Source organism: Daphnia magna, linkage group LG5 (assembly GCF_020631705.1).
Source record: "Daphnia magna isolate NIES linkage group LG5, ASM2063170v1.1, whole genome shotgun sequence".
NCBI classification, from domain to species: domain Eukaryota; kingdom Metazoa; phylum Arthropoda; class Branchiopoda; order Diplostraca; family Daphniidae; genus Daphnia; species Daphnia magna.
In genome coordinates, this window is record NC_059186.1 from 9,133,961 (window position 1) to 9,154,842 (window position 20,882).

The 20,882-nt window shown below is 40.8% G+C and overlaps 2 protein-coding genes across 5 annotated transcripts; both read left to right on the forward strand.

The window, feature by feature from the left end:
- The first annotated feature begins 186 nt into the window (after window positions 1-186).
- LOC116923025 (coiled-coil domain-containing protein 12) lies at window positions 187-2,143 on the forward strand. The gene is made up of 4 exons (XM_032929554.2): window positions 187-343; window positions 1,050-1,224; window positions 1,611-1,749; window positions 1,819-2,143. The coding sequence occupies exons 2-4, from the start codon at window positions 1,061-1,063 to the stop codon at window positions 1,990-1,992; spliced, it is 477 nt and encodes a 158-aa protein (XP_032785445.1). The 5' UTR covers window positions 187-343; window positions 1,050-1,060; the 3' UTR covers window positions 1,993-2,143.
- A 5,250-nt stretch (window positions 2,144-7,393) lies between these two features.
- On the forward strand, window positions 7,394-20,865 carry LOC116922761 (ras-specific guanine nucleotide-releasing factor 1). Of its 4 annotated transcripts, none has more exons than XM_045174388.1 (25): window positions 7,394-7,758; window positions 7,851-7,967; window positions 9,746-9,994; window positions 11,965-12,071; window positions 12,148-12,295; window positions 13,726-14,039; window positions 14,131-14,235; window positions 14,347-14,471; window positions 14,870-15,189; window positions 15,260-15,516; window positions 15,626-15,735; window positions 15,835-16,049; window positions 16,120-16,269; window positions 16,799-17,007; window positions 17,163-17,278; window positions 17,394-17,684; window positions 17,762-18,039; window positions 18,113-18,435; window positions 18,501-19,071; window positions 19,134-19,231; window positions 19,300-19,384; window positions 19,452-19,564; window positions 19,653-19,737; window positions 19,816-20,013; window positions 20,086-20,865. In XM_045174388.1, exons 1-25 carry the CDS (start codon window positions 7,717-7,719, stop codon window positions 20,344-20,346), a joined length of 4,887 nt encoding a protein of 1,628 aa, XP_045030323.1. In that variant the 5' UTR covers window positions 7,394-7,716; the 3' UTR covers window positions 20,347-20,865. The 4 variants fall into 4 exon arrangements, with proteins under 4 accessions (XP_045030323.1, XP_045030325.1, XP_045030324.1 ...); XM_045174390.1 differs by having other exon boundaries at window positions 13,747-14,039; XM_045174389.1 differs by having other exon boundaries at window positions 7,395-7,758; window positions 13,729-14,039.
- The last annotated feature ends 17 nt before the right edge of the window (window positions 20,866-20,882 follow it).

Consider the following 20,882-nt stretch of genomic DNA (forward strand, 5'->3'; position numbering starts at 1 on the left):
GCAGTTCAGAAAAGGATATTTCAATCATAAATTTAAAAAGGTTGATCAAATCTAGATTCGGGACTTTAATTCCTAAGACAAATAAATTTCTAAGCTATTGATATTCATTATGGTTCATAAACAATTTAAAATCAATTAAATTTTTTAAATATAATTCAGAGAAATCCAAGCATGATCAATCTGGCAAGACTGTCGACTTGACAGCCGCCGAAAACGTGAAGACGGCGCTTGTAAAGTTGAAAATCAAAACTACTCATGTATGAATCGTTTTTCGTGTGGTTTATGGAATTGCAGTTAGTTTAGACGTTCCAAATTAGTTTTTTGGTATACCCTCTTCAAATAGGTATGGAATGGCATATTCTTTGTTTAAATTCATTGTTGTCAATCAAATATTATGCCAAACTGATCAAGTGAGTTTCCCTTGATTGTACACTGGTTAACATTAAAAATAAGAAATCAGATATTTATTTTACCATTGAAATTTTTAACTATTACTCGGAAATGTAAATATTTTCTTTTCATGCTAGACAGTGAACAAAATATTCTCTGCCCTATAGTTCTTTGTCTAGGTATTTTCTGTAGTCTTTCATTGCGATTTTTGTTTTTTTTAAAATGCAAAATGCAAGAAAAAAGTAGTTATGCTTATTTCAAAATTATGTGGGGCTTCAAAGAAGCTCCCCATAATGTAAGTGATTAAATTGTAATACCTATCCCAAAACTGGATAAGTCATAGAAAGTTTTTTTCGAGACTCTTTAACATTTATCAAATGAATTGTAATTGGTATAATAGAGAAAAAAGTTTCTTTAAATGGATTTGAATGGCGTATTTTAGTTACTACAAAAATTTCAAGAATAGATCTCGGCAAGTTTATTTCGAGATCCAAAAGATCAGAAACGAGCCACCCGAAAACTTACTAGAGTGGTAACATTTTAGTAACTAACGATACGTACTCTCAAGAACTCTATACGAAAACGTAGAAGGGCCAATAAAAGTCACTATTTCGTCCGAGAAACCTTCCATGATGTTTATTTTCTCTTTTGTGCCTCAGGGACATTGACGATGGAAGATGAGACGTTGGCGGCTAGAGAGCAAGAGGAGGCGGCGAATTTGGAGAACGAGGCCTTGAAACGCAAGAAACGAATCGAAGCATTGAGGCAACTCAAGGAGCAGCAGGAACAGACGAGGCAATCGAGCACCGAGTCTCAGCAACAGTCACTACCCAGGTATCCATCAATAAGCAACTACATAAATAACATATCTTCGAACCGGAAAGTTGGCTTGGCAGCGGATGGAAATAAACTGAATTGGTAAAGAGATTTTCAAGCGAGCAGAGCTTCGCTCCCGATCAATACAAAAAATACTCGCCGAGTCGAGAGAAAGGGAGTAGCGATGGCAATCCGTTACGTGTTGTAAGTTTAACTATGTTTAATTGGATAGCTGGCAACTTTGAACGCAAAAAGCGTCCCAGTCTTTTGCTAGGAGCGCACGCAAAACTGAAGCAAAAGGTTATAGAAGAGGAACCATTTCGCAATTATTTATTAGCTCTCAAGTTCGATTAGCAGCAGCCAGTCGTTTCATTTAATTTTCATTTCGCTATTCTTTCTTGCAGACCGGTGTTTCGCAGTTACAGACCGCTCGATGAAGAGCTGAAAAAGTCTAGCGTACCACTCGCAGAACCAGAAGAAGTTGACCAAAACATCACCAAAGAACTGGGCAGAGCTGGCGAACCGCCTGTTTTGGAAGAAATTGTACGTACAAATCAAACAACTGTGTTTCATCGCTTTTCTAGGCTTAAACATGTTAAACATTTTGCATAGGATTTGGTGAATTTAGCTCCAAGGAAGCCCGACTGGGATTTGAAACGCGACGTGGCTAAAAAACTGGCCAAACTGGAGAAACGCACCCAAAGGGCCATCGCAGTCCTGATCCGCGAGCGTCTAATCGAAACGAAACAAGACGATTTAGCCGCAGCCGTGAATGCCCTCAACTGACATAGAAGAGAAAAAAAAAATCATCTTATTAAACCGCCAAATTGTGATTTGGTGTTGATGCCCACATACCACCCACCATCTTTAATTATTCATCAAAGATAAAAGAAAAATACACAACGGAGAGGCGCACACCAAACCGTCTGGTCAAGAACAAGGTATTACCGTAACGGAATTATGTTAACTGGATTTCCGTTTCTGATGACGCACATGGCGGAACGGAAAGGGTAGGGAGAAATGGGGGCCGACTCGATGGTGATGAATGCAACTGGTGCACAGCAGCGACCAGTCAACTGATTTTTTTTTTTTTTTGCGAATAAGCGGTGGATACAGGCAAACACACGGCAGACGCTCACGCAGGCATTGGGGGGAGGTAGAGAGTCAATTGACAACAAAGAAAGGGGGGGGGGGTAGAGAAAAAAAAAGTGGGTTGATTCTTGAATTTAGCTTGGGCGTTTTGGGCTGACGTCAAAGACGTCACATAATTTTTTATTTTTATTCCTTTATCAATTTTTGTGTGCGTGTGTTTTAGTTGCTTTTTCTTCTCCCACCCGTTTGAACTCTCCTTTACTCTTAGCAACGGCTCTCGTCATGAAATATGAGCAACTCTTGTGTGCGCTCTCTTTCTTTTTTTGCTGGTTGCCTAGTCCCGTCGTTTGGCTCGTAGTCAAGGGCGAAAGGTAAAGGGAGAAAAAAAGAATTGAACGAGTTGCAAATATGGAAAAAAAATATTTTTTTTTTTCAAATCGTGAATCCTATGGAGATGCACCTGTTGAAATAGTAATGCGAAGCCTCTCTCGTTCCTTTTTTTCCCTCCTCGTTTAGGTAGAAAAGGTAAAGCAGATGATATTTCAAGAGATTTAGTCAGCCATTTTCTTAGCCTTGTAAACTTGGAATGTGATCGGATTACTCTGCAGTTTATTCTTTTACTTTACTTCGTATTCGCTTTAAACAGCCCACGAGAGACACCGATTTTCGTTGACCAGGAAAGATTAATAATGTCATGTCTAGGTCGTAGTTGTACTGGGCTTTCTCTTACAAAACAACAAGGGGAAGCGGTGAGAGGGGATCCTATTGAGTGTCGCCATAGCCCATCCGTTGACGATGACGTCTGATTGCATCTTTTACTCTTCTATACGTGGTTAATTCGATCAGAGCCTGGGAAAGAAGAAAAGGCGAATACAGGGAGGGGGAGAAGTTGAACGGGAAAAAATTGCATTGAAAAAGGAAAGTTAGAATCCCGCCCCGTGTTACCAAGTCAAACTACGTATATCTAGAAAACACGGCTCGTGCGGATCGATCGTTCTTTAGCCAAGTTACGCGCATACGCGCTACTTCTTCGTGAGTCTACAGGTGGGAGTCAAACTCCCGCTGCGGCATCGGAAATCCGGAAATAACCAGGTACATATATAAAGAAAGAAAAAATCAAACAAGAACGCAAAGAAAAGATGGTGCAAATAAATCAAAGATAAAAGGCTATAAAAACAAAACAGCAGGCTGTTAAAAGGATGTTTCCATACGAATCAAACTTTTATTTCTTAGAGTTTGTGTAATCACTTGCATTACGAGAAATCACGTAGTCGTTGATTTTGTTAATGAATTTTTCTTTCTTTTTCGCTTTAGTCGAATTGAAACAGAATTTTCTATGTGGAGACGAAGAACGTGATCCCGTTGGCTGTAATTTTTTAACTTTCATGTAACGACGCCATGACGAGAAAACTTTGCCCATTTTTTTTTTTCCTTTTGGTTTTTGTCATTTGCCAACAACTTCCAAGGCTCCGTGCATTTGTGCCACCTGTTGTCATGACAACTGCATCTTTTTTTTTTTTTTATATATCTATACCTGGAGAAAAGTGAAGAAAGAGAAGGAGGATTTTCAGGAGAGACTGTCTCCGTGACAACCATCTCAGCCAGTTGAAAAAACTAAAGTAAAAAAAAATAGGTGATTTTTTTTTTTTACTCAAGCAACTCAATAGCGCAATTGTATAATGTATAGACCTATACATCTACCTGCCTTTAAAAAAAAAAGAAAGATCTACTACACGAACTAGGTTGGTCTAATCTCTCACGGAGGTCGCTTGTATACATGTTCTCCAATGGTCACGGATAGACACACACAAGCTTATCGATGGTAAAGAAACAAGTAAAACTTTGATCTCGTAAAAAGAAGGGGGTTGAATCGATTGTTTGTCGGCACAATGGACGAGGCACTCAACCATTAACCTAATACAAATTTAACATTAGATCGATGAGGTGATCATGTCGTCCGTATATATCTCTTTCGTTTTAAAGCGCTTATTCTTTTTGCTTAGTATTTTACATCCTTTTTTTTTTTCTCGGTTCACAGAGAACCCGTATGTACTTGATATATTCGATGCTCCGTAAATCAACCTTATTTGACAAGGCAGCTCACTTTGAAATTCCATAGAGAACTGAATTTTCACGCGCTCTTTGTCAACGAAACTTGTTATTCATTTTTGAATTTTTTCGAGCGCATTTTCTTTATACGTGATTTGAATCAATTTGCCCTCTTTGATTTACCTTCTTTTTTTTTTGCATATAGCTAAAACTTGACTATCTGTCTCCAGAAGGGAAAAAATACGTATGGGTTGTTCGATGAGGGCACACAAACTTTTGACTCAATCATTTATACTGTTGGTTGTATCTACGGACGCGCACAGCTCGTGTGCCTAAACTATTTGTATATATAAAAGATCCCATCGGAGATGGATTCGTGACACATCTGAATGGATCGAGCAAGGCTTGTTCATCGGCATTGGCAAAAAAAATAAATAAATTGAAATAGAAAAACAGGAAAAAGAAAAAAAAGAAGAGCGCAGTTTCATCAACTCAGAGTGCACTCTTTCCTTTCTCAGCGACTTTTTTTTCTCTTCTTTTTCTTGCTTTCTTAATAAATAAAGATCTTATCGTCTAATCTATCTAATAAAGATCTATTTCAGATGATGAGAGTGGGCTTTGTGCAGTCTTGAAGATGAACCCTGTAGACTCATTGCGATTCTTTTCACACAGAAAAAGGAGAAAGGAAAGGAAAAAGGTTAGTTCTATGCTATACCACTTTGTTAATATCATTTCTCTGTCCAGTGGACACAAAACCGAGTGTTGCTGACCAGTAGACAAATTTGCTGTTGAACATGGCATCTAACGTTTCCTATACCTCTCACCTGATTTATTATCTTTCTTTTTGCTCAGCAGCGCAGAAAAGTAATACAAGCTAACAATTAAATAGACAAGAAAAATGAACAAAATTGAATTAAAACGAAAGAGTTGGGTCTATCTTTTGAAAAAAAATCGTTACGCGAACGAGATAAATTGGGAAAACTGATTGCTGTTGCAGGATTCACAACAGCGGCTTTAACATCGCCCTGGCATAATACGCGGCTACCAATTCCTGTTGATCAAACACGGTAATGATGTCTGGGGCTGTTCAAGTTTTTCCTCTTTCGCATCTCCCATTTTTCCTTTTTTTAAATTTATTTTTAAAGGAGGAAGAATTTTTTTTTTTCTATACCATCGTTGCTATTTATACAAAAGCCTCTTGTGTAGTTTCGTCGGTATCTAAATAACAAACTGTATATGTAACGTGCAGAAAGAAAGAAAGGGAGAAGGAGGACCCCAGTTTTGGATAAGTAGCTACCGACGTCGTGAGGTGCGCCATCACCAATCGATCTGTTGAAAACTAGTATGTATATATGCATGTATACATACTAGACGGATATGTACACCCTAAATCTGACAAGGTGTATAAAAAGAAGCTATGAAATCAAGTTGTAGCTGCGGGGCGGTCGATGATACCGACAAACTTGACCCCAAAACACGCCACATTCTAACACAGACGTCAGGCGCTTCCTTGCACGAAGATTGGCATAGCAATTGAAGGGCATGTTTTCTTACATATCGATAATTTAATTAAATTTTCTTTTCAGTTATTTATCAATTGATCTGAATACGTGCGAATGCTCCTTCTATTTCGTTGTATGTCGCCCGACAGGAGGACAAATCGAAAGTTTCATTTCAACAAATCAATTCGGCGATTTTTCAATCTGGGTCTTGATAAACGACACGAACGAAGAGAAGAAAAAAAGACATCTTTAAATGTCATTGCTGTCAATCTCCTAGCACAATCTTATAGACATCGATCGATGTAACATCGCGTTTATTGACCACGGTCATATATCAATAGGGCCGCCATTGGTGCGGCAGTTACACACACAGTGGAACATAGACGTGAATTTAAGTTGACGTGATTATCAAATTCAAAAGTGTCCTTAAAAAGAAAATGCCGTGTCCTTTTTTCTTTCTTTTTCAAGAAGGAAACAGACTGGTGACGTGTAATGTTTTATTCCAAAATTCGTGGTTTGGTTTACAGTTTTCTACCTTTTTCTTTTTATCTTGTGTGTGTATGCGCTCTGCTTTTTTAGCTCTGCAGTAACCGCAGCAACGGGGCCCAGGTAGCTGGAATAAAGCAGGTAGCCCCGGGGAGGTCATCATCGATCTCCAGTTGCGTCTGCGTCTGAGATGGCAAAAAAAAAAAAACCAAAAAAAACTTGCACATATACAACGCTGGCTCCTTCCGTCTATAAAGGAGGCTATGACAACCCCGTGAGCTCCTGCAACTGCACAGGTATACACCCCATGCTTGCCATATTGGACAATATATAGACGGATTTGCTGTCGTAGATATATACCGTCTATCTTAAAAAAGAAAAGTATTTCGTCATCGATTGGTTTCTTGGTGTTCCCAGGAACATTTTTTCTTGATTTCCGTCAAAGTGTTTGGAAGAGTATAAAGTTTGGATTCACTTTAAGAGATGCATTGACAGATAGCTGTAAAAGCATTTTACTTTATAACTGAAAAATGTACGTATTCGATGTACTCAGTCCTCAACTAAATGATCAAAGGTATTTGCCCTCTCATGGATCATCGGGATATTAAGATAACAATAAATGATGACAAAATATTAGCTACTTCTGCGAGGAGGAAGAGGCGATGGACATATCAGGTAAGACATGGAGGGCGAAAAACGAGAGGGATATCATCGACATACAACAATAACAAGAGCATCCGAGAAAGAAAAAAAAAAATAGTTTGCAGCAACGACGTGTAGTCTACGTCTCTGTGCTCTGTCTGAACACAGAGGGAGAAAGAGAAAAGAGGTGGAGCTCACAAGATTCGCGTAGACTCTTTGGCGTCGACGCATAGCAGCTTCGAAACAGTACGACGGAACTCTTTCCCAACGAAGAAAGAAAAAAAAAAAACAAGAAAAGAAAAGAGGAAAAAAACAAACAAAAAAGAAAAAGAAAAACTTGTTGCCAGTTAGCTGCTGAACGGCTGACTGGTTAGTTTCAGAGTTGGTTGGGGCTGCAAACGGAAAGGGCTTTTTTTTTTTTTATTATTATTATTATACACACAGGCCCCTAAAGCAACCCGGGGCTGGAGGTGCATCAAATACAGCCACAGGTGGCACGAATGCGGGCACTTGTAGCGCACCCGCCAGTGCTGCTCGTGCTGCTGCTGTTGATACACCCACCGCAACGCTAGTGTCCCGAAATTGTTCCGTTTTTTTCTGTTTTCTTTTGTTTTGGGTTTTTGTTTCTTCTCTCGATACAATCAGTGCGCTGTTTTACGGATGTTCTTTTTCTTTGGTGAGGATTACGCTGAAAAGAAACAAGTTTTTGTTCGGTCAGTGGCTACGGCCGTGAGTGGGAATGTTCAGCCCAAAGATGCAACGTCCCGTTCGTGTCAACGAGGTATGAAATCAGTTTTAAACATTTTTTTTTTTTCTTCTTTGCCTATTACATGGTAGACAATGGAATTAAATGCTTAAATAATAAAACTGTAGGTGCAATTGCATACGTTGGGTGAACGGGCACGTTACGACGCCACGATCGCCGGCGCTCTCTACAAGCGGACATCGGACGGCTCAAAGTGGCAGCTCAGGTGGTTCACTCTCTATCAGGTGGGATAGACACACCGTATTTCTTGCATAACAAGTCTACTTTCTTGGTTTTATATTGTTCTCACGAGCACCTATCCATTAATTATAGCGATCCATACGCTAACAGTTCTTCACAAACAATACCAAGACTTTTTTGGGGGGGGGTTTGGCGTGTCTGCGGCTTTCCGCCACGCACCTCATTCCCGTAATTTCATCAAAATAAGAACAACAACAAAAAAAAAGTCTGTGGGTAGATAGATTGTAATTATTGCAGAATTGATAACGTGATGATGTATAGCCATCATTCTACGTCACGGTCATCTCAAACCGCTTAACGAAATAGAATAGCTTGTATAATTGAAAGTATGTGCAGTTGGACTAGTGGCGGTCCACCCTTCGATGTGTATATGTATAGCTGATGTGCTCCTTGATTAGGTTAGTTCACTTCTACGCGATGTGTAATAGAAGCATAGTGGATAAGTCCGCAAAAGCCACAACAGTTGGATCATTCCCATCCTCCTACCTATCAAAAAATTTGCGTCTGCATCCTCCTGGGCAGTTATTCAATTTTCATTCTTCACTATTAGTGGTCAACTTTAACTCTGCTCTTAATTTCCTACATCCGGAAAAAAATAGTCCATTTTTCGGTATGCGATTATTGATCACTTTTAGAAAAACGATAAATATTTATTATTAACGGATGATTGTACTGCGTGTAAGCTAATGAAAGGTGGTCATTACAGGAGACGTTTGTGCTATGAAGAACGCATTAAAATGCAGGCAGTATGTACACACACAAGGATCGAGCGAAAACTATTGATTGCGTCTGATGTGTGTATGTGTCCTGCTCTATCCCGCTCCTGCTAGACTCGCCTCTTTACACTGTTGGTCTGCTGCATCAGGAGCCATCCGTAGGACACAGACACACACGAAGAGATAGCCAAGTTGTATGCAAATCCATCTCCTCCTTTCGCTGTTTATGTCCCTTGCGTGCTTTTCCGTTTACAAGCCGATTACACACGTCTCGATTGGCCGTCTCTGCTCGCGAATATAGACAGAGAATAGGCACCATGATGGAGGTTTTACAGAAGAGTTTTCTTTTTGGCGGTGAAAAAGAGAGGAAGCAGACACAACTGCTCGATGAGCAAAAGAAAAAAGGAGAGAACGGATCATCTCCAAGAATACAAGGCTTTTGATGAATGCCTCATTTTCAAGCTGATGAAGCTGTTGGAGTAGTATTTAGAGAAGAGGATCGTAGTACACGTTATTATTCTCCATTTTGTATGTGCTCTTTTTTTTCAATACGAAACACAACGATGGCGAAAAGTCTAGAAGACTAAAGTAGTTCTGAATTTTGTTATTTGGTGGCTTTGTTGACAGATTGCCTTTGAGAGGCCTTATTTTTTTTTCAAATACATACTTGTGAACTTGTCAACGTTGTAGGCATGTAACCCAGTCGTCCCAATGACTAATCAAGTTTTAAATGCTTCGCAACTCTTTGTTTCTTTTGACTACTCGTAAAGTGGAACGTCTAAAACTAAGATTCAGGTTTTGGAGAGTCTGTTAGCTGATCATGATCGAGGTTATTTACACTGAAGTACGATTCCCAACTCTTTTGACAACTGTGCAAATGTGCTCGAGTCTTAAAGAATTCTAACCGAACATTGCGGATTTACACTGCAAACGTTACGGAAAGGTTCTTCGCCATTTAGAATGTAAAAACAATTGACGAACTATGTGAATGATCAATATGCATCTAGCTTTAATATTAATCACATAATTTTCGATTTTTCAAACAGAATGTCCTCTTTTACTGGGAAGCCGAATCTTCTAGTCGGCCATCTGGTGTCATTTTTTTGGAGGGAAGCTACTGCGATCGAGTCATTTCTGTTTCGTCTGCTGGTCACCAACAGGTTAATCAGCATCATCAGTCGTCTAATCAAAGTGGAGGGGGCAAAACAGGCAGTGGAGGCAAATACCAACACACGACCAGTAGCACAGGTGGTGGTGGTGGTGGTAACGTGGGTGGCAGCAGCATCGAAAAACAGGTGAGACAAACCTTTCCTCCATTTTTTGGTGTTTTTATCCCAATCAACGATCGATTGGCCTAGGGGGTTATCATCATTATCTTTTGCCATCAAGTCCCTAATATTCCTACGACTTCCATACGACATGTAGTACTACTTATTTTTTGTATTCATCAAGGTCTTTCTCGTTTGCGAGTTGTCACGTAACGAGCGTTACGAAATAGAGACGAACTCGATGCATCTGCAACACAATCGATTTCATCGATCGTGTACCTTTTCTTTTATCTATAGACTACCGTCTTTTGTTTTCGTCTGTCATGTCCAGGACATGTCAACTACCTCATTTTTGTTTCAAACTTGCCCTTTCTCATCGTGTTGCATTGGCCTGCTTAGATGCTTAACTTCCACACAACCGCCACAATGTAGAGAGCAATAAGCCCGCGAATTTCAAAAAAATCATTGATTAGGTCGTGTTTTTTGCAATGTTTTCTCTCCATTTGGTCAATCAAGTGGGTTTGATTGATCGACATGAATGCCATATGTTTACAGAGCACACAGAGAGAGAGAGAGAGGAACGGCATAAGGAAAATTGCCATTGAATAAGGAACATTCAATCAACAAACATGGGGTAGCGCCAAATGGCGCGGAGAGGGCCGTTGTATTGTAGGAGACCGCAACAATATAGTCCAGCAACATATGGAGCCAAACTGTCTGCTGCTTGTCTGAAGGGTGCTATTGGCCAGTAAAACTGTTACGTAAAAATCGATACACCGTGACTTGTTCGGTGCACATAGACGACAAATGCCTGAGAGACAAACAATTTCAGCTAGGCAAAAAAAGAAAGAAAGAAAGGCGTTTTTTTTATTTATTTTTTTCTATTATTATTTTATAGCCTAAGAGCTATAGCACCACTCTGTCGCACCGTAAAAGAGAGGGCTTACCTGATATCGACCATCTATGCATTAAATTAAAATGCACAACAGAACTGGCAAAGTTTTTGTTGTCTTTTTTTTTTCCTTTTCTTTTTTAAATTAGACAAGTACGCGAAAGATGAAAAATTCACACTGCTCTATCAGACTATTTTGAAGAAGAAAAAGACGATCCCTGTTAAATAATAAAAAATGGGGGTATCCAGTATAGAACAAATCAATATAGAGCGTTAAAGACCCTGCGGATGTCTGTGCGCAGCACCTCTATATCACTGTGTATTACGACTCTTTTGTTATTTTTTTGTTCTTTGTCGGAATTATTGTTATTATTATTATTTTTTGTTTTTGTCTCGTTACATTTGTTGTGTAGTTTACAGTGACGCCCGGCACGGGTGGTAGTGATTCACGCTCGGTTATTAATCCAATTGGGGAGGAGGACGGGCGCCAAAGGGTTAGTAGGAAAATAGGGTGTTCTTCCTTGAATCCATCAGCAACGTTGGAAACGAGCAAGCTTCTCCTCCTGTTGGATGATGATAACGTAACAACGGAGCGGGAAAAATCACAGGGATTTTTTATTTTTTTATTTTTATTTTCTTCGCTGCAACAAAAACAAAAGAGACGAGTGTGCGCGCGTGTGTGTGTGTGGTTCTGTACATTGCAGCGTGCAGCTTTCACCGTACACATATCTCCCCCGTTTTATATATCCGTGTGTGTGTACCGAAGGATTGAGAGTCACGTGATCCATTACTCCATTAAGAGGGCACGCGAAAAGGGACGGTATTATAAGGTGAACAGGAGGATCTATCACATAGGCACAAACCGACAAATGGCGTGGCATCGTATACACAAATGAAGCGAAAACTCTGCCGTATATATGGTAGACACGTAACACTTGGCTGTGCGTGAGAGGTACTAGTTGCAGAGTTGAACGTTCGTAGAAATTATATTCAAAACTTTTTCTTGGTGTGGTAAAAACACGTCCCATTTTGACTGTAAAATTGTAATTTTAAGACTGAAAATTTGATTACCATGTAATTGTATTTTGGGCGATTATTTATATAGTACTGCTTTGCCATCACATTCCGGAGAGATAACCAACGTTCGTACGAGCTTCGTGCAGAATCCGAGAGCGATTGTAAAGCATGGATTCAGGCCGTCAAGCAAGCCAGGTAAATGATAATTTCGATTAAATCATTCGCTGATTTTTGTTTAATTGATATGATTTCCTTTTAATCCCCCTCTTAGTTTCAACAAGCTGCTGGCGCAGAAAGAAGAACTGGAACAGAAACATTTGCATTTGCTGCAAATCGTCGAGAGCGAGAAAACAGCCAAGTGGCAGTACACGCGACAGTGCGAGGAATTGACTGACGAGATCAAGCAACTAAGAACAGAGGTACCTAAATGCGCATATTATTTGATATGATTAACCAAAAAAAAAAAACCATATCCACTAGCTGAAGACCTTGCATCATTGCATTTAGCATAGATTATCCCTTCCCCGATACGACTTAATGAGATGTGTGGCGTCATTTGATAACCCGTAAAGACATTCCGCTTGCCTAATGAATGGCTGTTGTATCCCCGTTTAGGTAGCCCACATAACCTTTCGTTTCATTTTTTTTTTTATATTTATTTTATTTTCTTGCTTGAGGAATTTCCTATTGGCAACAGGAATACCCGACCATTAAAAAAGCTCGCGTAAAAATGGGAAGTCAATTTTACGCAAGGGGAAACGCCGACGTTTCGGTCACGAATAAACGAACGACTAATAACATTTTTGCATCGCAACAGAACAGAGCAAGCTACACACTTTGAGCGATAATAACAGCAGAATAAAAGCATAAAAAATCGTCATCAAAGTGACAGACACCTCGATTGATTGATGGCTTTCGAATTCCTCCTGGGAAGACAGAAAAATGCGATAGTTTAATCAACTCCCCTCAACAAAAAAAAAAAACAAAACAATAGGCGTGCCCATATAAAAAACTACGTAACAATCACAATAAGGAACGAGTACACACGTAAAGCACGGAGCTTCAACTTAAGACAGGATCGATACATAAAGATGCGAAAAATGAAAAAAATAAAATGATGCAAGTAAATAGGCATCCTTTACAACTGGGGAAGGTCTTTGATATTTGTATAGGCTCCTTTTTGCTGTATACATCGTTGCTGATACATTTTGGGGGTAGTAATCCTACACATAATGGGCAGCCCCTCCACTCTTGATGAGACGAAGATTGTCAATAGGAAGGAGGGGGGACGACCATGACACAAGAAGAAGATGAGGATGCGCGCTCGACTATCTTTTAAAGTGTCCTCGAGATATTGAAACGAAAGGCTCAATCCAGCGACTCTGTATGCATGCACACACACGACACGCATTTTGACGGTGTGTAGATAGACTTGCAGCCCCATGTTTAGGGGCTGCATTAAAAAAATGCTATACTGCGTCGATTGCGCCAATGTTGGCAACGATCCGGACGCACGGATCAACTTGCGAAACCTTTCTCCTCCTCTCTGTCAGGGATTCAAATCAAGTCTCTTTGTTCTATGGAGGGAGAGAGAGACGGAAATTCTATATGGCGCTGCGATCGCTCTCCGGCTCAAATTTCGTTCTATGTAAACAGAAATTTTTTTTGAATGTATCCTATCTGTGTAGTCGCCTCGAGCACGGGCTAAATAGATAGTTAAGTCATTTGAAATCTTCGAGGGCATGTTTAGTGGAAATCCTTTTTGTTTTTTTTTTGCATTTTTGTTGTTGTTGTTGTTGCATGTTCGTGTCTACTGTATTGACGTTTGATTATTGGAAATATGTCTAAGCAGTTGTGCACGCTCAAAAAGGAGTGGCGGTTAACACCGAGTGCTACCGGAGGCAGCGGAGGTGTCGGGGGAGCTACGGGTGGCATCGGTTCCTCTGGAGGCATCGGCCTTGGATTGGGTAGCAGCCGACAGGGAGCCGATGGAAGCGTCCACTGCGGAGTGGGATCCACTGGCACCGTCGAACTCGATGATTTGAAAAAAATCCGCAAAGTTCAAGGCTTCTTCCGCGGATGGCTGTGCCGACATCGATGGAAAGTCATTGTCGAAGAATACATCAAATCACCTCACGCAGAGAGCATGCGCAAGAGGAACAGGTAAACTTACCGGATCAATTCGTTTGCAGGAAGTTTATTTCCAGCGCCGAAATTTAATATTTGGCTTTTGATTTGATTTTGTTGACAATAGTTTGGTGTTCCGGATGCTGGAAGACGAGGAAGAGAACGTTCAGCAATTAGAGATCCTGGTGGCTCGATTTTATCGACCTTTCAAAATGGCTGCCAGCTCTAAAAAGTATGAGAAAACTATATATATTTTTTATGTTTGATTTAAAATCTCATTTTGGCACCTTTTTTTTTTTCTATGTTTAAATTCGTTGTCGGGGATGTGCACGTTACCATGAAGGCCACCGTGTTCGCATGAAGATATCAGCTCCATCTTTCTCAACTCTGAAACGATCCTGTTTCTCCACCAGATCTTCTACAAAGGCCTACAAGCTCGCATGAATAACTGGCCCACTCTAGTTCTCGGTAATGGCCCTTAAAAGTTTTTGTTCAAGCCAATTATACCTATATCAGATGATACAGTAGAGACGGGCAAAGGCAAGATTCGTCATTTTCTCATTCCACTTTCTTATTTTATTTTTTAGTTTTTCGTTACAACTTGATCACTAGCAATGCCTTATTAGTTTCTATACGTCGTAGCCCACACAATTTTCCTCGTATTTCTTATGACATTAAAAAACACAAGCGAGTCTTGATTCGACGAGATAAAAAGAAATTCAAGCTCTCCGATGAAAACATCTCTTCTTTGATCTATCGTTTCAACGACTACGTGTCTCTTTTTTTTCTTTTTTTATTTTACACGAGTAAGAAAATGTAATTGGAGATTTTAAAAAACAAACAAACAAAACGCGAATTGTTTTCAGGTGATTTGTTTGACGTGCTGCTGCCGATGCTCAACATCTACCAGGAGTACGTGAGGAACCACCACTTTTCGCTGCAGATCCTGACCGAGTGCAAACAGAATCCGCAGTTCTCTAGCGTTCTCTCACGGCTCGAAGAGCACTCAGCCTGCAAAGGTCGCTCTCTCGAGACCTTTCTCACTTATCCCATGCATCAGATCCCGCGTTACATAATCACGCTGCACGAGATTTTGGCTCACACGCCGCACGAGCACGTCGAGCGCCGCAGTCTGGAGAATGCCCGAGTCCAACTTGAGCATCTTTCGCGCCAAATGCACGACGAAGTAATCATTTTAAAATGAATTAAAAGACTAATGATGGATGTAAAATATTTAAAAAAATGACATTGAACAGGTCAGCGAAACGGAGAATATTCGCAAATGCTTGGCCATCGAGCGGATGATTGTTGAGGGTTGCGACATCTTGATGGACGTCACCCAAGTCTTTGTCCGTCAGGGTAGTTTGTTGCACATCGTCAAAGAGAAAGCGCGCTCTCAAAAGGGTCGACTGAGTCTGTCCAGCCGGAGGGGAAGCGTCGGAACGTTGGGAGGTGAACGCGGAGAAGTTCGACAATGTTTCCTTTTTTCCAACACGCTCATTATCGCCACCAGGTCATTCAGTTGTTTTCACGTCTTTTTTCTTTCTCTTCTGAGTTTTCTTTGAGTGTTTTTGTTTTTTTAATCTGCATTTTGTCTTTTGGAAATTGTTTAATGTTTTTAGGACGTCAGATGGCAAGTTGCATCTTTTACCGGAAATCGGCAAGATTCCTTTTGTCGACGCTACTTTGATTGAGGATCCGACTGAGACAAGCAGCTGCGACGATGACGACGGTACATTACAGAGACAAACTAACCCCTTTTTTTTTCCGATACCGTCATCAGAATTGAGAGAGCCATGTTGAATCCTTATGATGACGTATTGATCTGCAGAGAGTCTTTGCTCGACTTCGAGCCAAACGTCGAGCGAGATGAGCGATAGTAGCGCCACGGCGGACAGGTCCAAGCAGCAATCGGGCAACAATTATCACGGACTCGATTTCCAGTTGATTGTCGAGAATAAAACGGGCAACGGACCGGGCAAAGTGGTCCATCTCGTAGCGCCATCTATGCAGGATAAAGCTGCATGGATATCGGACATTAGTCAGGTAATAAAACGTCCATAAAGTTGATCGCATTTCATTTAATATGTCTCTGATTGTTGTTGCATCCGCGCAGTGTATCGACAACGTCCATTTCAACGACTTTGTCCACAGTTCAATTTCGGACGCTTCATCCGTAACTCATCCGCATTCGGTGCGCAACGACCCGCGTCTCTTCAACGACGACATCGACATTCGGTTCAGCCGCACCCTCAACTCGTGCAAAGTCAGTCCCCTAGAGTCCGTAGTAGACACTTAAAAAACAAAAAATGCACATGAAATGCCGTTAAAAGGGAAAACAAAAAAAGACAAAACAGAACAATGAAATTTGACGGCATCGGATACAACGCGCACAAGTAGTAGTCGTTTTTCAATTTTTTTTTTGTCAACCATTTCTACAAAGATCTCGTTAAATGTTAGGCTAATACCCAGTTTTATTTGTGATGTACGCCCTTTTATAATCCTCGTTGTTAGTATTATAATATGCAAAGTAACTATAGCAACCAGCAAAAAAAAAAACAAAAAATAGAAAAGGTGAAAACCATTAATTTAAATTATCGTAGTGGAAAAGTGATTGTGAAATAAAAAAATATTTCGCCGTTGCCACATTTTAAAAATGGATTTAATTCAATTAAGGACCAAACATTTATTATTATTATTATTATTATTTTTTTTTTTTTGAAATTATTTTTTTCCCTGCTTGATCTCCCCTCACTTTTTTGTTTCGTTTGTGTATGTCCCAACCGATCGTGCAGGTGCCGCAAATTCGCTACGCCACACCGGAAAGGCTGCTGGAACGTCTGACCGACTTGCGCTTCCTCTCCATCGATTTTCTCAACACTTTCCTGCTGACTTATCGCGTCTTCACCGATGGCGTCACCGTTCTCGACGCTCTCAAGAAAGTGTTTTACGCTTCGTCGACGGTCGAGCCTGCGCAGCACGACAACGCCCGTTGCTCCATTAGGTTTGGTTTACGCACGCAATTTTCTATGCTTCTGCAGAAAGATCAATCAGAATTAATACGGAACAAGACGTAGAAATGTCTGAAAAAGGAGAGATCGGATTAAAGGCAAAAAAAAAAAAAAATGAAACCCTTTGGGGCGTACGTATTTTTCACAGTTCAATTGAATTCGGAGGCGTGCCTTGCCAGCTAGATCAAAGCGTCCTCTATCCGACGTACAAGAGTGTTCTCGGATCTCCCGCCAGGCGTATTAGCGGCGGAAGTGGCGTCTTAGGTAAAAGAATTGTGTTTTTTCCCCTCAAAACTCTTCTTAATTGCCATCGTAAAAATTCAGTGAAAACGACTACATGGAAATTATTGTAAAACTTAAATTTTTTTTTATTTAATAGGAAGTCCAAAAGCAAGTCCACGCAACAGCCCATTTACTAGTCCTCGCGGGAGCAATCAGTGGAGCAGCCGTCCGTCCGTTGGTGACGTATCCGTCAGCCGTCGAGGTAGTCGCTTCGATGGAGTCGAAATTCGCGAAACACCCAATGAAGAAGAAGCTGAAACGGAGAAATCTTCCGCTAATACCGGTCCTAGTCAAAGTGGTCCAGGCACCAAAGAACGTTCCAAACAGCAGCACTTGACCATTCCTAAAAAAGGCATGGAATTATCGTCCAGTGCCGAAACGCTTTCAGGTAAATGGCCTAATAAAAATATTCGATACTCTAATCACCAAGAAATTATTTAAAATGTTATTTACGTAATTATCTAGAAAACAATTGCAGTAGCTCCACATCAACGCTTGTCGCCTTGAGCAGTAGTACGCAAACGTTAACGTCCTTTAGCGTGAGCGGAGCTAACGATGGCAACGCACCGTCGATTGCTACAACCAATGTGGTGTCGGGCCACAGTTATTTGCAACCAGATCAACACGGATCGAAACCCAGTCACGAATATCAACTGGAAATTCCGACAGCTGTCACGTCCCATCCAGTGCCCTCATTTTCCACGTCCTCTCATCAGGCCACCATTTCCCGCAGAGAATCTATGGTCTTTTAATTTATTCTTTTTTACGTCAATTATTCTTAACATAAAATCGTCTCTTTCTACTTTTGAACAACAGATAACCGGACCATCGTTAGATATGGAAGTCATGGATGATCTGCTCATGTCAGAGCCTAGACCGGGTAACCAATCGTCAGGTTACAGCGGCGTAGGAAGTGGACGTAGTGGTAGCTCTGCCGGACAGCATCCGCCCCATCCGTCGCAACAGCAGCGGGTAAGCATCGGTAGCAGTTATTATGGTGCTGGAAGTCGTTACGGTGATGGAACGACGTCCACTGTCACTTCATCCGCACGCCAATCGACATCGTATTCGACCCAATCCGACAATATTCGAGTTGGCGCTGGAGTCGTTGTCACATCCCACCGTCAATCTCAGAGAAGGTCAAAATATTTGTTCAGAATCATCCACTTGCAGATGGAATGACGCGTTGATTTTAATTTTATAGGAGTAGTACTTCCTCAGCAGCGGCAGCATTCGCTGTAGCTACAGCTGGATCGAGCAATCCGCGCGATTATTCCTTACCGGCAGGTACGACTCGGACTGGCCCTGGAAGTGTCGGTGTGGGTGGAGGTTCAGTAGGCGCCGGAGGAACACGATCTCAAACTTATTGCAGTATTAATTTGCCCTCTACCGATCCGCGTGGTAGTTTCGGTGGTCCCGTCCAACAGCAGCCTTCCGGAGGAGAAAGTGGAGGTGGTGGAACTGGTGGCCTAGGGCCCACCGGAGGTCAAGTCGGTCGCGATCGGAAGGAAAGCATCATGTCTTCAGCAGCTACGATGCGCGTTCTAAGTGTCTTGCGCCACTGGATATCCAAGCACCGCGATGATTTCGAATCGTCAACCTCTGGAGATTTGCGTTTGAAGAATTTGACGATCGAATTCCTGGAGGATGTTTTATCATCCCCGCAATTATTGCCCGCCGAGCACAAGGCCGCCTCGCAACTTTTGCAGCTGTTAACTAGAGACGATCCGTCACACACAAAGATTGACCTCGGAATTTTGTTAGCACAACCTGTGGTAATATCAACTGAGAGGTGTAGGCTTTCATAATGGTACATGTTCAATGTTTACGTCACCAGATTCAAAGTCGTGAAAACATAGAGACACTCTCCGCCCTAGAAATCGCCGAGCAGATGACTGTTCTCGACCATGCCATCCTAGCATCCATCAAGAGCGAGTAAGTATTCTTTCCTCTATGGTATTCAAACAGAAAAGTCTTCATCTGTCTTGTGTGTTTGTCTTTAGGGAGCTATTGGGACAAGCGTGGATGAAGCCGGACAAGCTTTTCAGAGCACCCCATATCATTTTGATCACCAAACGTTTCAATGAGGTATATTAGACTTTTTGTCAAATGCGTAGCAAGGATGCATTTTAATGAAATTGAAATGTTTTGATAGGTTTCGCGATTAGTAGCCTCTGAAGTGATCCGCCGGCCTAATTTGGCGGCCCGCATCGCTGTGATTGAAAAGTGGACAGCCGTAGCAGACATTTGTCGCTGCCTTCACAACTTGTAAACATTTGTTTTACTAATTTGCTTTTAAGTTTCGATTACGGGTGGATTTCCTTTCAATTTATTGACTTATTTTCTTAAATTATAGTAATGGGGTGCTTCAAATTTGCTCCGCATTCACCAATAGCGGCGTCTTTCGGCTCAAGAAAACTTGGGAAAAACTTTCAAAAACGGTTTTTCTTTTTTTCTTTATAAACTTAATTTTGTTTTCTAGCTCCTTATCAAACGTAAAACGTTTTGTTTTGAAACAGACGAGGCAAACAATTGACAAACTCCAAAGTATTGTCTCGACAGACGGAAGGTTTCGGAACCTACGTGACGCTCTGCACCGCTGCGATCCGCCATGTATTCCATACCTTGGCATGTACCTGACCGACCTGTCGTTCATCGAGGAAGGTACTCCCGATTTCACCGAGGACGGCTTGCTCAACTTTTCCAAAATGAGAATGGTCACACGATTTCAACTTCAGAAAAACAATGTTGTTGTTTCGATTTTTTATGATTTTCTGTTTGACCAACAGGTGGCTCATGTCATCCGTGAAATAAGGCACTTCCAATCGACTAGTTACAAGATCGAACACTCTTCCAAAGTCAACAGCTACTTGTTGGATGTTAATAATCTAGTCGACGATGAAGACCTTTATCAAATGTCGCTAGAAATAGAGCCACGAACGTCCCGATTGGGATCGATTAGCCACCAAGTAGGCTCATGCCTGTTGTCTACCTTATCGTCAGCGGCCGTTGTCAGCACCACCGGAGGCACCGGAAGCCCAACCCAGTGATTTTTCTATATTTCCTTAATATAAATCGTGTTACTTATTTAAAAGAAAAAAAAAACCAAACAAACAAACAATGTTCTAAACAATTCAAATTTTATCTACTGGTTTTCTTTGTAGGGGAAAAACAAAATCTATATCAATGTTATTCTATTTTTTCTTTTCCACTACTTTTTTCCTCTCCTTTATCGGAGTTTTTTTTTTTTTTAACTTCTTTTTCATAATTGATGATTCTATAATTCAATAATTCCATTCATTATATGACACCTGTTTTCTAACCATGTGTTTTCCAAGAATTTTCACTAAAAATCATGCTGCAATGATATCTATTTTGAAAAAAAGGAAAAAAACAAAAAAACAAACAAAAATGATGTCAAACATTTTGATGTTTTTTCATCTATAGTTGCCATTTCGTCTGTTCATAAGTGTCTTCCCACCGTTCGATTCCAGTCATTATTTTCAAAATATCAAAATTTACCGACATTTATTTGTTTCAATACATCTATTTCTTTTCCGTGTTACTAATTCCTGTTTCTTTAATA